The sequence below is a fragment of the Prosopis cineraria genome, unplaced genomic scaffold (genome assembly GCF_029017545.1).
Source record: "Prosopis cineraria cultivar Desert tree isolate PC_DT_omini unplaced genomic scaffold, ASM2901754v1 PC14, whole genome shotgun sequence".
Classification (NCBI taxonomy): Eukaryota; Viridiplantae; Streptophyta; class Magnoliopsida; order Fabales; family Fabaceae; genus Prosopis; species Prosopis cineraria.
This window is the reverse complement of record NW_026555345.1, coordinates 9238936-9254726: the sequence shown is the minus strand read 5'-3', so window position 1 is coordinate 9254726 and position 15791 is coordinate 9238936. Positions and strand designations below refer to the sequence as shown.

General features: G+C 33.2%; 1 protein-coding gene across 1 annotated transcript; it reads left to right on the top strand.

The window, feature by feature from the left end:
- Window positions 1–6141: 6141 nt before the first annotated feature.
- Window positions 6142–14693, top strand: LOC129292945 (protein-tyrosine-phosphatase MKP1). Its single transcript, XM_054930673.1, has 3 exons — window positions 6142–9094; window positions 13237–13415; window positions 14333–14693. Exons 1-2 carry the CDS (start codon window positions 6635–6637, stop codon window positions 13291–13293), a joined length of 2517 nt encoding a protein of 838 aa, XP_054786648.1. The 5' UTR covers window positions 6142–6634; the 3' UTR covers window positions 13294–13415; window positions 14333–14693.
- The last annotated feature ends 1098 nt before the right edge of the window (window positions 14694–15791 follow it).

Here is a 15791-nt window from a genome sequence, read left to right as displayed (position 1 = left end):
ATGATTAAGCCCATTTAATGACAAATAAAATGCCACCGTTCCTGTAACATTTCAAGTTCAAATTTGAAATAGCCAAAAAACAAGGTTTTCATATAAGTAAATTTAAACAAATTGATTTTATATTTTCACAAAAATAATTCTAGTAAAAAAGCATCCAATGTTGCTTTAACTCGCATGCAAGGGACAAATTAGTTGTCTTCAACTATGATTGTCTAGTGTTAACTTATTATTGTGTGTATGAGCACACTTTTCCTCTAAATTCATCTACTAGCCTACTTTCATTCCTTTGTATTTGTATTTTGAAAGCTTTCCTCAAAACTAGTTAATATGTGGGACTTACTCCTTTTAACACACCCTACACATAGCTACATAAAAAACATCATACTTTATTTCTTTCATGTTTTTTATAACAAAGTTCAGGTGAATTAAATCCCAACAGCTCACCAAGATTAGGGTATTCCTTTAAACTCAAATAATATTTATAGAGATTTTTTCAAGTTACTCATCAATGAAGTCCTCATATGGGTAGTTGAATTTGATCTCACAACTTTATAAATTTTAAATCAAATCTTTATCAATTGAACTAAGCTTTGTTGATAAAATATCATACTTTTTTATATAAAGTAGTTTTGTTGTTGGCTTCATGGTTTTGCCATAGCTTTTTTGTTTTAAAAAGGAAAAGAATATTCAAAAGCACGGAACAAACTTCAATTGATGTGCAAGGCAAATGAAAAAAATAATAATAAAGAATGAAAGAGGCCGTGAGAGACAAACACAACCCCTTGGATAAATCTTCTCTCATTTGTTTGAATTTTGAAATTAATTAACTAATAACTTAACTACTTACCTAGTTTTGGGCCAACAGTAATAAATTTATTTATCAATGGGTGTCTGGAACAATTAACAACATAAAGAAAATATAACTTCTTAGTAGTTTATTATGATATCTTTTGAAATACTTGTTTAAATCATACATTTTTTATGTTCATAAATTTAATCTTTTTTTATATTTGATACATCATATCTAAGTTGCATATCCATATTTATATCTATTATAAATTTAGTTTACTTATCAATTATGTTATACTTGACAGGAAATTTTTGCATGGATCAAGAAATCATATCATTCATACTCCATCCAATCAAATTGTACCAATTCAATCAAATAAAATCTTATATATAATTATTTACAATGTTTTTTTAAATAGAATGCCTATTTAATTTTTTGCATTTTCTCTCTCTACCATCATCATAAATGAAGTGAGAGAGAAAATGCAAGAAATTTAAATAATTTAAAGTGACATAAAAAGAAATAACACATAAGATTAATGTTGCATTTAGATGGGTAGATTTGGATTCACAATTTTATATTTAAAATCTTACATTTAAAATTCATAGATTTTAAATTCTTTATTTGGATGATATAACAAATTTCAAATCCCAATATTAAACTATTTTGTTTAAATTTTAAGTAAAATTGAAAATTGAAAATTTTATGTTTGAATTTAAAGGCATCTCAAATTTCATTGGTCCAATCTCAATCAGACCTCCAGCATCGATTGGGACTGGATAGCCAACTTCAATTGAGACTTGATCACAAATGCTAATCGAGATTGAGCAATTGACTTATATTGGGATCAGACCAAAGGTGTCAAATGGGATTGAATGGCCAACCTCTACAGGGATCAAATGACCTACTTCTACTAGCATCAGATGGTAAACTTTGATTAGGACTAGATGGTTGACTTCTATTAGACTGGACCAGCACATTCGACTGGGAATGAACAACTGGATTTGATTAGGATTGGATGGCTAACTATGACCGAAATAGAATTGTTAGCATTAACTAGGATCAAACCAGCAAATTTGATAAGGACCAAACAACTGTGCTAATTAGGGATGGATAGCTGACATCTATCGAGACCGAACTACCATTGCCAATTGTCAAGTCCTGGTGGAAGTTAGTGGTCCGGTCTTGTCCTTATGAAAATTGGTTGTGCGGTCCCAATCAATGTTGACAATTCGATCTAGATCAAATTTGCTAATCTAGTCTCGATCGGCACTGACAGTCTAGTCTTAGTTGATGCTAGTGGTTCGATCTTAGTGGAAGTTAGTTGTTCGGTCTCAACCAAATTTGCTAGTCTGGTCTTGTTCCAAGATGACACCAACTGTTTGATCTTATTGGAAATTCTCTACCCAATATCAATCGATGTTGGTGATCTGGTGTCAGTAGAAGTTTGTCATTCAGTCCCAATTACCACCAAGCATTTGGTCCTAATTGAAGTTGGTCATTTGGTCTCGGTCAGTGTTGGTGATTTGGTTTTGTTTAGTGCTGGCGATTTAATCCCAATTATCTAGTCCTGATTGAAGTCAGTCATCTAGTCTTGGTTAAAGTCGGTTGTTTAGTCCCAGTCGGCACCAGCAGTCTTGTCTTGGTTGAAGTTGGCTAAAGGCAGCAAAGTCGAAGTTTAAAAGACAACGAAGTCGATAGACAAATGCAATGGAAGAGAGAAACTATTTGATCTAGTCTCGATCGGCACTGACAGTCTAGTCTTAGTTGATGCTAGTGGTTCGATCCTAGTGGAAGTTAGTTGTTCGGTCTCAATCGAATTTGCTAGTCTGGTCTTGTTCCAAGATGACACCAACTGTTTGATCTTGTTGGAAATTCTCTACCCAATATCAATCGGTGTTGGTGATCTGGTGTCAGTAGAAGTTTGTCATTCAGTCCCAATTGCCACCAAGCATTTGGTCCTAATTGAAGTTGGTCATTTGGTCTCAGTCAGTGTTGGTGATTTGGTTTTGTTCAGTGCTGGCGATCCAATCCCAATTATCTAGTCTTGATTGAAGTCAGTCATCTAGTCTTGGTTAAAGTCGGTTGTTTAGTCCCAGTCGGCACCAGCAGTCTTGTCTTGGTTGAAGTTGGCTAAAGGCAGCAAAGTTGAAGTTTAAAAGACAACGAAGTCGATAGACAAATGCAATGGAAGAGAGAAACTTAAATAAAAATTTGAAATATAGGGGTTTAAAAAAGGATTTTAAATTATAAAGAAATTCAGGTAGGATTTGGATTTGAGGCAAATCTAAACATTTTTAATTACCCAAATAATAGATTTGGCCCAAAGTCAAATTCACATGCATCCAAACATAACATAAAAATTTAAATATTTTTATTGTATAGTATAGAAATAACGTGTTGTAGGCCATTTAAGAATTTCCTCACACCTGAGTCATATGATATTTTGTTAGCTCAATTATTACTACTTTTAGTCACCCAAATTAATATCCGCTAGTAATCCTCAGGAATGATATATTCCATGATTTTCAGGTCTATATATATATATATATATATATATATATTCAAATATATTCCGTGCTCCTTTCATGCCTCAGCCATTTGTATTTTGACCAAGTGGCATTACCATATTCCATATATACTAAAATTTCTATGCCTAATTAACATAGATATGATTTTTTATTTTTGTCTTGTGGGACTTATTTTTTATAAGTAAATTTTCAATCATTAAAGCAATTGTTAAAATGTTATCTTCCCCCTTTCAACTTACGTTCTATACTTATTTTTAAAATATTGAATATCAGATTAATTATTAAATCAATCAAGACACTAGTTTAAAAATTAATAATTAAAATTTTAGGCATATTCAAACTGTGATACAACCAATTATTAACAAAGTATTTCATTAACTAAATTAAGATACTAGTTCAACAATTTAATAGTTTTACTAGTTAGATTAACAAACTGAATTTCAACACTATGCTTATTTTGATTTCCCTAATATGAGTTAAGTAAGTAACATTTCAAACAAATAAGACAATTTAGGCATTTAATTATGGCATTCGCTTCTAGTCAAATTAATACGTGTATTTTTTTTATCCATAATTTATCTTTTAACCAATTCTTATTTATGATATTTTAACCCTTTTAATTTAAAATTTATTATCTTAATTTAATTTGAAAATGTACACAGACATATATAAAGCTAATGGTATCCTTATTAAAAAAAAAAAAACAAAAGCTAATAGTATCACAGGGACCATCTTTGATGTGATCAAAACCACCTCTTGATTCAAACAATCAAACTACATGATTTGATGATAGAATAAAAATTCAGGTCAATCCACTTAATTAAACCAATAAATTATTAAATTAGCATCTTGATCATTTTAATAAAATATTTTATTTGTGATTTTGTTTTATTACAATTCAATTACAATTTTGGTTATTTTGAATAAGCTTATTGACAGGTTTAGTTTTTACTACCTTAATTTTGATTAAAAAAAAGATATAGTTCAAATAATTAAATACGTGAAAGTAAAGTAAAAATATATAATTCTTGATGAAAAATATAATTATAACATAAAAATTTAATCAATGAGAAATTAAACTAAAAAAACGGACAATTTAACAAGCAAACATATAAACCAAAAAAAAAAAAAAAAGAAAACTGGATTTGCAAAGTTAATACTAATATTTTACCAATTTATTAAAAACCTGACTAATTATTACTTAGTTAATATACTGATTATAGAGTTAATAGTTAAAATCATAAAGGTAAAGGGGCAAAAATACTTATAAAATGGTTAGCCAGAGGCACTCAATATCCTAAAGTGAGTAAAAGGATAAAAATACCCATAACGTTACATGAGTGGGTGTAAAAGTAATTAAATTATTAACTTTGATCTAATGCCGTTAACTTTAATCTTTAAATGCTGACTGTGTATGCCATATGTCAGTCTTTATTGATGCGGACTAGTAAAGGGACAAAAATACACACGAAGTCGTCGACTAAGAGTAAAAATACCTATAATATTACCAGAGTTGGTGTAAAAATGACTAATTCATCAAATTTCTTAAATGTTGATCATTTAGCTAACACCTAAGCAGAAGTTGATCATTTTTTTATTGATGGAGACAAAAAATATTTCCAGATGAATTTTTATAGATATTGATCGATTATAATATAAGTACCCAGGGGCAAAGTCAGGATTTAAGAATAAGGGGGCCAAAATGAAAAAATATATATATTACAAAATTTTTATAAAATTTAAAAGGGTCAAAAGTATATAATACTCATATATTATAAAGAAAATTTTTAAAATAGGGGGCCACGGCCCCTATTGGTCCCCCCTCTCCCTACCATAGTGAGAACCCATAATGTTACTTTAATAAGTATAATAGTGATCAATTTGTCAAAATTTATGTCACATAATTCTTTCTATCGCCACGTATCTCATCCTCTTTCTTCCTTCCTGCTCTACTCATTTTTTTTTTTGCAAAACTTGAAATTTAACATAGTGAGATGGGTTGTACACAATCAAAGATCAAGACTAAACACACCTCCTATACCACCTTATTTTAAGAACATTGCCAAAACTTTAAGTAATTTTATTCATGATAAAGTCAAAATTTTCAAATAGTTTTTATCATTGTTGCATAGAAACAAGTGATTTAATTTGATATTCGGTCAAAACAATATTTTCTCATATGATATTTATATAATTTTCGATTAACTTTAAGAGAATTTCATTTGGAAATATTTTTTATCCATGCCAGCAAAAAAAGATCAACTTCTACTTAGGTGTCAGTTAAATAGTCAACATTTAAGAGATTTGATAGATTAATCACTTTTGTACCAACTCTGATAACGTTATGAGTATTTTTGCTCCTGGCTGACAATTTAATGGATATCTTTCCTTCTTTATTAATTCACATCAGCAAAGATTGACATGTGGTATGCATAGTCAGTATTTAATAATTAAAGTTAATGGCATTATGTTAAAGTTAACGGTTTAATCAATTTTGCATCCATTTATATAATGTTATGAATATTTTTATCCTTTTCTTCACTTTAAAATACTAGGTGTTCCTAACTGATCATTTTGTAGGTATTTTTACCTTTTTATCCAATCATAATCAAATAAATAAAATATTTTATTGAATTGATCAATTTACTTATTTAATTGTTTATCAATTTAATTGAATGGTGGATCCAAAATAATAATAATAATAACAAGAAGAAGGGATTAGGTTGACTGTGTGGGTATGCAGGATACCTGGTGAAGAAACGTTAATCAAACATGTCTTTTTGTGTGACAATATTTAATGAGAAACGAAGAGCCTTTTTCAGTACTCTCTCTCGCGTACCCAATGCTCAGTTGCTAAGCTCGCTCCGCTTTAACCTCTCTTGCACTCCATAGCTTTCTTGCGCTGCAATTCCCTTTGGTTCTTGCTCTTTTTCTGGTTCTCCTTCTTCACTCTGTTTCGAATCTGTGTATTTCTTCTCGTGACTGAAAGTTTCTTCTTTTAGCCTGGTTGTTTTATCTTTTCCTCATAAATTCTCATTTTGAGATTCAAAATCGCCACTGAATTGTTTTTGACGCATTTTCGCGGCATTTAGTTGTCGTTGTCAGTTTTTTTCTGTGATGATTTGTTGCTTCCTGCACGTTTTCTCTATGGGTTTGTCACAGTAAGCAATTGCTTGATCTGATATGAGTTCGATTTCGCAAATTTTGGTCAGTATCTGCCATGTATGCTTCGGGTTCTTAGTGAAGGAAAGCTAGGTCAGTTAAATTTTTTAGGTTTTGGGAAATTTTGAGTTAAGGGATTTTGGAAGGGGGCATGGTGGGTAAGGACGATGCTCGAAAAATGTTCTGGCGGTCGGCTTCTTGGTCGGCGTCTCGTTCTGCCGGACACAATCCGATTGGCGACAACAAGGACTTCGTAGATCCGGATGGGAGTGTTGGTAATATCAACGGGGAAACTCGTAGGTATCCTCCCGCTCCATTAACCCCTCGATCGCAGCAAAATTGCAAAGCTAGGTCGTTTTTGCCTCCGTTACAGCCGCTTTCGATTGCTCGGAGGAGTTTGGATGAGTGGCCGAAAGCGAGTTCCGATGATATCGGTGAGTGGCCTCATCCCCCAACTCCTAGTGGAAGAGGTAATGGCGAGAGGTTGAAGCTTGATTTATCTTCGATTCAGCGAAACCCTGATAAGAATGCTGGGCTTGTGAAGAGAGATAAGATTGCATACTTTGATAAAGAGTGTTCAAAAGTGGCTGAACATATTTATCTTGGAGGAGACGCTGTTGCTAGAGATAGGGAAATATTGAAGCAAAATGGGATTACTCATATTTTGAACTGTGTGGGCTTTGTTTGTCCTGAGTACTTCAAATCTGATTTTGTATATAGAACGTTGTGGTTGCAGGACAGTCCAACGGAAGATATTACTAGTATTCTTTATGACGTCTTTGACTACTTTGAAGATGTTAGGGAACAAAATGGAAGGGTGTTTGTGCATTGTTGCCAGGGGGTGTCTCGGTCCACCTCTCTGGTGATTGCATATGTTATGTGGAGGGAAGGACAGAGTTTTGATGATGCTTTTCAGTATGTGAAGGCAGCAAGAGGTATTGCTGATCCAAATATGGGTTTTGCCTGCCAATTACTACAGTGTCAAAAAAGGGTCCACGCATTCCCACTTAGCCCAAGCTCTTTGCTGAGAATGTATAGAATTGCCCCACACTCACCTTATGATCCATTGCATCTTGTCCCCAAAATGTTGACGAATCCTTCTCCATCTGCTCTGGATTCTAGAGGTGCATTTATCATACATATACCTTCTGCAATATATGTTTGGATTGGTAACAATTGTGAGGCCATCATGGAAAGGGATGCTAGAGGGGCTGCTTGTCAGATTGTTCGCTATGAGAAAGTGCAAGGTTCTATTTCGTTAATCAAGGAAGGTGAAGAACCGGATTATTTTTGGGAAGCCTTTTCTAAATTTTTGCCCTTGATGGACAAATCTGATAATAGAGTAGAAAATGGCAAATCATCCTTACATATTTCTCCAGGTGAGAGGAGAGTGGAGTCATATAATGTTGATTTTGAAGTTTTCCAGAAAGCTATCATGGGAGGTTTTGTGCCTCCATTTGCTTCAGCAGAGGATGAACTTGAAACCCACCTCCCTGCTAGGGAGAGCTGTTGGAGTGTGTTAAGGCGTAAGTTTGCCTCTGCAAACATGAAGGAATTTGTCTCAGAGCCTAAATTATCATATTCAAGGGTTTATTTGGATTCAGTGTCAGGCACTCATTCATTGATAAGTTCATCTCCATCACACTCACTGTCATCAAGTACATCTTCTTCTTCATCCCCTTATCTCTCACCAGATTCCATTTCGTCTGATTCAAGCAATAGTTCAAAGTGTTCAGAAACATCACTTGATTCTCCTTATGGAGCTTTGACTTCTACGCCAGCATCCTCATCTTTATCTAACTTTTCTAACTTGTCCCTCCTTTCATCTAGTTGTTCTTCTCAACCAGTAACAAAAGGTGCAGTAACTTGTAGTGTCAAGCTGGCATCACAGCCCTGTCATCAGTCAGCCTCTTTGCTATTGAAAAAACCTTCAACTTCTCTTGCTGAGCGCAGAGGAAGTCTGTCAAAGTCTTTAAAGTTACCGCTGATGAATGATAAAACACTGGTGATGAATAGATCATCAACTTTTAATGCTACTCGAGAAGATGGTGCTGTCATGAATGGCAGCGCTAGGCATTTGCATCAATCAGATGGTATAGAAAATTCTTCCGATGTAAACAACCATGTCAAGGGCAGAGGTTTGGATTCAACTCAACAGTCTGAGGTGTTATTATGTTCAGGTGCTGTAGATAGTGTTGACTACAACAAAGCTTCATTTGTTGGAAACTGTAGTTACCCTTGGGTGAGAAGCTCTTCAAGAGAAGACATAAAATCTACTTCTTCAAATGGCATGGATGGAAGTGGTCTACTACAATCTAATAATAAACAAAACTTAGTTTATCAATGGCCCAGCTTAGAGAAGATTGTGACATTCAGTGCAAGTCATTTGGACTCTAAAGCAGCTTTTGTTATTTTTTCTTCAAGTACAAGTTCTGGTAAACATGCAAGAAACATTTTATATTTTTGGCTGGGAAGTTCTTTCAGCTGTGCTACATCTCAGGATCGATTAGACAGTAACAGAGAGATAGATTGTCGAGGAGGAGTTGACTGGAATCAAGTTGGTTGTGATATCCTTGCTCATTTTGGTTTGCCAAATGACACTATCATCAAGGTATGAAATATCTTTACTACATTTCATGCAAGCTGGTTTTGGTTTGCCTAATGTATTCATGTCTATGCAATGACCTAGTTGCCTCTCACGTGGGTAGCCTGTCAAATATGATATAAATGGATTCCTCTGTTATTGTACTTTGTTATAATAGTTAATTTAAATCGTGCATATATGGAATTGAAGATACCCCTGATTGCATTGCTTGTTTCAGGACATCTAGAGGGATGCCTCTTTGTTTATTTCTTGTGGATATTGATTTCCTGTCTCGGTGTTTATGCTGATGTTATTAGTATAATAGTTCACCCTTCATACTTAATAATCCAGAACGTCAGATATTTTAGACAAAAAGAAAATGCGTTTTCTACCTAGGACTAGCTAATCAAATCAATATAATGTTGAAACATTAGTTCCTGGAAGAATTGAAGTATAAGCAAAGGTTACGAGCCTCACATGGTGTTGCTGGCCGTAAAAAAAGTAGTTACTTTGAGCTTTTGCAATATAGAATCAAGTTTTCACAGGTTAGCATGTAGTCAAATTTAATTCGTAATTTCATGCTAATCTTACTGTGCTTGAGGGATGCTGGTGCGGGAGGATAAGTTAAAAAGTAGCTTTTTTTATTTTTTTGGTAAGATGTAGCTGCTGCTTTTTTTTTTTAAATAAAATAAAAAATGCATCCCTTTTTAGGCTTTAATCCATAAAATGATTTTTTTTTAGAGAAACTTAAGAAAATAGATTATTGGGTAAGTGAGAATGCTGCTTTATGTGTGAATTGAATTATAAGCTATTAAGTGTTGGGGGAAAATTGTTTCTCGTACAAGCTGGGAAGGCATCGGTGACTATTTATGGGAAGGTGGAATATGAGGTTCTGTTGCGACTACTTGCTGTAGGATGTTTAGAATGGTTAGATAGGCATGAATTTCCCTTCTTGTCTGTGAACAACTGGCCAACTTGCTCTTTCATTGTCTGTTGCGTGATAAGGTTGTGAATATTTTTGCAATGTGTTGAATTGAGGTAATTTACTTAAATTGGGATGCCCTTGTTCTGTAACCATGATCTTGTTTCATGCTGGTGTGCAAAATTTAATTCATTATAATATGCTAATGTGAATATAAGATTCCTTTACATTTGCTGAATGACGGTAATTTCTTTTAATTCAATATCCTATTTCAGTTTTTTGTTTTTTTGTTTTGGTCATCCTTGATCTAGTTTCATCCTATTTACTAAGTTTGATATTAATAATTAATGTTAATATCATGGACATTTTTGCGTGAGTTTTTCATAAAATTTTCTGAGTATCAGGAGAATCAGTATTTTTGATGTTTTAATTCACATAAAAAATATGGGGAAAGGAAAACAATTTAAAAGGAAATGAGAGAACCTGATTGACGTTTCATATAATTTGATGATTTAAAAAAGGTATAAAAATTTATGGTGCTTCATCAGATCCAAGTGGGTTGAATTTTGATGACAAAATAATTGTGCAGTATGTGTGTGTGTTCCACCTCTTCTCCTCCATTCTGTATACTTTTCGCTGCACATTTTAATTGTGGTTAGAGCCCTAGACAGCATAACTGAGGTTTCTCTCCTCCTTAAAGGCACCAGTAGAACGTATATACTGGAATTTCTCTTTTAATTTACGTTATTGGATTCATATAGTCCTGCAGGTTCTTAAAATTCTAAGATGGTTTTTGATGGACGGACATTTAATTAATCCATGTGATCAGAAACCTATCAGTCATTTTGATGGAACCCAACAAAATAACCCAGCTTAATACAGAAAAAATTAAAGGAACAGCTAACAAAAGCTGAGCGAAATACTAAAGTTTGATATTAATGTAGTCAAAATATTAAGTCAATGTTACAAGAAACTCCACTCCCCTGTTGCAACCCAAAATATTCAGATCAGAAATACAAAACACAGACACAGCACAGCTTTACTAAGCTTGCCCTCTGGCTTTTGAGAGGCCAGTCTCTCCCCACAACCAAATACAAAATGTGACTTGATTTCTGCTAGGAGACTCCAACCACTAATATAAGCCAAAAGTTAACATTCACGGTCTCTAGTACTACCCTCATAAGCATAGCCCAGACCTATACACCCTTACAGCAACTGTAATTGCTTGTTTCTTTCTCCTTAACGTTAGGAGTCTCAAGGTCAATGCCCTGATCATCAAAAAGTTGCTTTCCCTTTTCTTGAATCTTCCTAAGTTTCCTCTCATAGGCCATTGCAGCAAAAGTGGCTTTATCACATTTAAAACTTAATATTTGGATTATGTATCCATCCTAAATAACATAGGGACGTTTCATGTTGATTTATAATACTTTTCAAGCTCGACTTTTTGCATAAATTGGTTCCATTCACTTGGAAAGTCAGGGTACCTGGAACAAGTGTTTTCTTTGTTCTTAAGCTCCCACTCAGATATTGTGATTAAACTTGAAAGTTGAGATCACAGAAATTTCTTCATTCAATATTCCTGATGATCAAACCATACTAACTTCAAGCTCATAGTAGGGCATAATGACTTTCATAACCAATCTTGTTAGCAAGTTATTTCCTACTTCTCACTGTCTTACCTTTTTAAATTTTATTATTACACTGGGTGTGTATAGTCTTTTGCATACCATTTTAAGAGTTGTCCACAATGGGTTTGCAAATCTCTAACTAAACATCTGATGCAGTGTTAGATCGTCTTGTTTACCACAAGTTATTTTCCTTTCATCTTAAAGATGTCTTAATCACACAGCTCTCCGTATAATAGTAACCTTCTTTCTGAAAACTAGAAGGTCTAGCTTGAGCTAAACTCGTTTTGATCAAAATTCCCTCAGCAATAGTATTATTATTGTTGTTGAGAAAAATGTAACTTGCCAATGATCTGGTTATTCTAAGGACTTAAGATGTTGTGTTAAAATGGATTTAGTTGTAGCTTCTATTTTGTTTTCATGGAAGGCACATATAACATTGTAATTACGTCATCTTCTAGGGGAGGGCAGAGTAATTTAAGATGAGCTTTTTTTACCTTAAAATTTTATGTTGGCCTGTATTTCAGATACGGGCTATTTACAAAACAACAGTGATGGTGATTACTTCAAAAAATGTTAAAAAAGCAAGTTTGTTGTCATTAATTGGTTGTAGAGGTGGGAATCAGGGCTAAAGCTCGATTACCCAAAATTTGACCTAATTCTGAGGCTCCGTCCTTTTTTATAGGGTTCAGGGCTGGGCCCTTAAGCCCTCTTTTCTCAAAAAAGTAAAAAATAAAAAATCCAACATTTTAATTCAAACAGAATATTCTAAAATTCAATATAAAACAAATTGAAGTTTCACATAAAATTCGACAGATTTAAAATTTTAAATTTAAGACGATGATTAAAATCTTCATCAAGGTAAATCCAAATGCTCTTCATCATTATCTAAAAGTAAAATATTAGATCTTTTAAATGTAAGTCCACTTGTTGAAGATGAAGGTGGAGATTTAATGACAATTTTCGCTGCAATTTCTTCTTCATTATCAACAATAAATATTAACCAAATTCTATCATTATCAGTCAAATATATGTATGTATGTGTGTGTGTGCACACACACACACACAAGATCACCTGGCTTATTAGGGCTAAGGGCTGCCCAGGCTCGAGCCTTTTTTCACAATGCTTATCAAGGGCAAGCCCTTAAACCTGATTACTTAAAAAAAAAAAAAATTTTAAAGCTCAAACCCTTATTTAAGCAGGGACTCCAGGCCCGACCTTTTAGGCCCGGTTCTTATTCCTGGCTCTATTTGGTTATATAGGTCGTATTTTAGCAATGTTAGTTAGGAATTTTATTTGTCAAGTCAAGACAATTGGACAAGGTCTGTTGATCTTCTTAGTATAATCTGCAATGCACAGAATTCTCTCAAGTTTCTTATTAAAACTTGATTTTCCAGAACTTTCCTGTTTACCTAGATTTTGCTCTTTATGTTTGATTGTTACTGGATACACAATCCAAGAAGGATGCCCAACCCTTCTTTCCATTAGCGCTTGTTGAACTGTTGTCTTTTCTCTTTGCACTTGTTTTCTGTCATAAGATTGAATTGAGCAAAATGTGGATTGCGGATTTTTCTGACTTACTAAATTCTGGTGTTGATCATTGAATCCTTGCTCTGAACAGATTGTTAAAGAGAGCGAAGAACCAGAAGAGTTTCTTGCCTTACTGAGTACCTTGTAGCGCCAATAAAATTAGGAGATCCCTGTTTTCAAGCAGCTTCTGTAACCTTTCTTGAATTTGCACTGTCTCTGCGGACCAACTTTTCAGGCATTAGTTCATCTAACCTCGGAAAAATAGCAGAGGTAATGAACCACATTTAATGTTATTTTTTGGCCAAATGTTAACGTGCCTCATTCAAAACGAATATCCTTTCTGATAATGTTTGGCTAGTTTATCTCAATGAAAGTATCTTGGTATGCTTTTAAGTTTAGTACTTTTTTTTTTTTTTTTTTTGATATTATGATATATGATACACCCTTCAAACCAAAATGTAGGGCATTGGTAACTAATTCATGGTTTTCAAAAAAATGTTAGTTGAAACCTTAATTTTTTAGAAGAATTTACATCTTTCTAATTTTACTCATTAAATACCTTGTATAAGTGCTTTGATAATGATAATTAAAATTGCAATGTATCATTTTTCTCAAAAAGAGTAATAAATAAAGTAGGAGTATAGTTAAAAAATAATTATAAAGGTTACCCGATGTTTTATATTTTGGATTAAGCAAAGCATCTAAAAGATATCTTATATTGTTTTCTTGAGGCAGCAATGAAAAGTAATGAAATAAATCTAAGCTACAGGGCATCGTTTTTCTCGATTAACCTTTCCAAGTTGGTATCTGGTGTCATGGAAAGTATGAGGGATTGGTAAATTTTTCTGCATGAAAATGACACTTGTGGAAATTAGCTCAGAAATTTCATGCATCTGTGAATTGTCAAGTTTTGTTAATTTGGATTTTTCAATCACTAAACATGTCTTAGAAATCACATCAAGTCCCCATTCAAAAGGCATTATATGAATATAAAGTTATACCATTGCCATATCCATCACAGATCATATTGTTTCAAAAGTACGGATTTTTTTAGCTATTGAAGACCGTACATGAATGGATGTTTAATAAGAACGTTATGTAAGTTATGCCCTTTTCCCTTTCACCTCATCCTTTGTGACCTGGATTTCATTCTTAAAACTGGCCTTTTGTTGTATGTTTGCTTGCAGGGACGCTGTGGAATTCACCGTAGCTCAGCTGATTTGTACAGTGCTTTAACACTCAATCTCAAATTTTATGTTTTAGACTGAAATTACTTGAACATTCACCTGTTATCAAAATGCCTTCAGATTCTATAATTGAAAAAAAAAAAATTATTCTCAGGACACCACATCCTTTCCCTCGATCACATTGTATGTAGAACACTAGAAAGTTCATTAATCATTAGGGTGTACTAGTTCCTTATTTCTGAATTGAGCCTCTCAGATCAAAGAAAAACTGGATGGTATCAGTACTTGCTTTGTACGAAAGTAATATCTTTGTTCAACATAGCACTTGAAATACTACTGTAAGGTATTTTACTTTGAATTATGTTTCCCTATGAATTAGTTAATTATCTTCAGAATTATAATTTTTTCATATTTATTCTTTTTTAACTAAGCGATTAGTTACAAAATCTTATTAATTATACCCCTAATTGAGGGTATTTTTTAAAAAATTATTAATTGCATCTTAAAATGTTTTATGGTTTTTGACATTATGTTTTTTTTTAAAAGAAAAAAGCCTTATGATATTGTATGGAGTAGTATTTAGAGAACATGAAGTCAGTTGTCCTAATTCAATGGACTCTGGTGGAGAAAGCTATTTTATTTATTTATTTATTTACTTTTTAATTAGATATTTTTGGACCAATTACTTTTTAATTAGATGAAGAAAGCTATTTTAATTTGGGCCTAACGTTTATTTACTGTAAAAGCCTTGTGACGTGGGATTTGGACTTTTGGGGTACATAAAACCAAGGTTAAAAAAAATAAAAAAAAAAAGGATTTGGACTGTTTTGTGAGGATAGAAATACACCGTATTAATGTCTGGAGGAAAAAGTCAAAAGAAGAGGAGGGGAAACGTGGAACGCTAAATCTAGTAGCCTGTGGGATTTGACCAAAAACTTTAAAGCCATGTTTGGAAATTTTTTTGATGAAATTAGAATGGAAGTGGAAAGGTGTGGTTGGCTTGAAGATAAACTTTTTGTATAATTTTAATATATATATATATATATATATGTAAGTAAAATAAGAAAGGACAAAAACGTTCTTATCAACAATGATGAAAGAGAAAAAATGAGGGCAATGATGAGAATTCAAGGCATTTTGGTTGAATTTAAATTCTCAATGTATACCAAAGAACTCAATATGTAGATTCTAGCTTCAATTTCATTTCACGTCTTATGCCAAACATGACCTAAAGCTCAGTAGAAAAGACACATGATCTCAATTTCTCTCTCTCTCTCTCACTTACACGTAAGAGAAAGAAAGCTATATGATCTGAAATCACTTTTTCAATCCAAACATAAATCAATTAGTTAAAAAGGGAGAAAAAAATGCTATCAACTTTGCGGTGACGACGCAGTGATATAGCATGGCCATGATTTTCCCGAAGGAGGTGAAATTACAAAAAAGGACTATATGATGA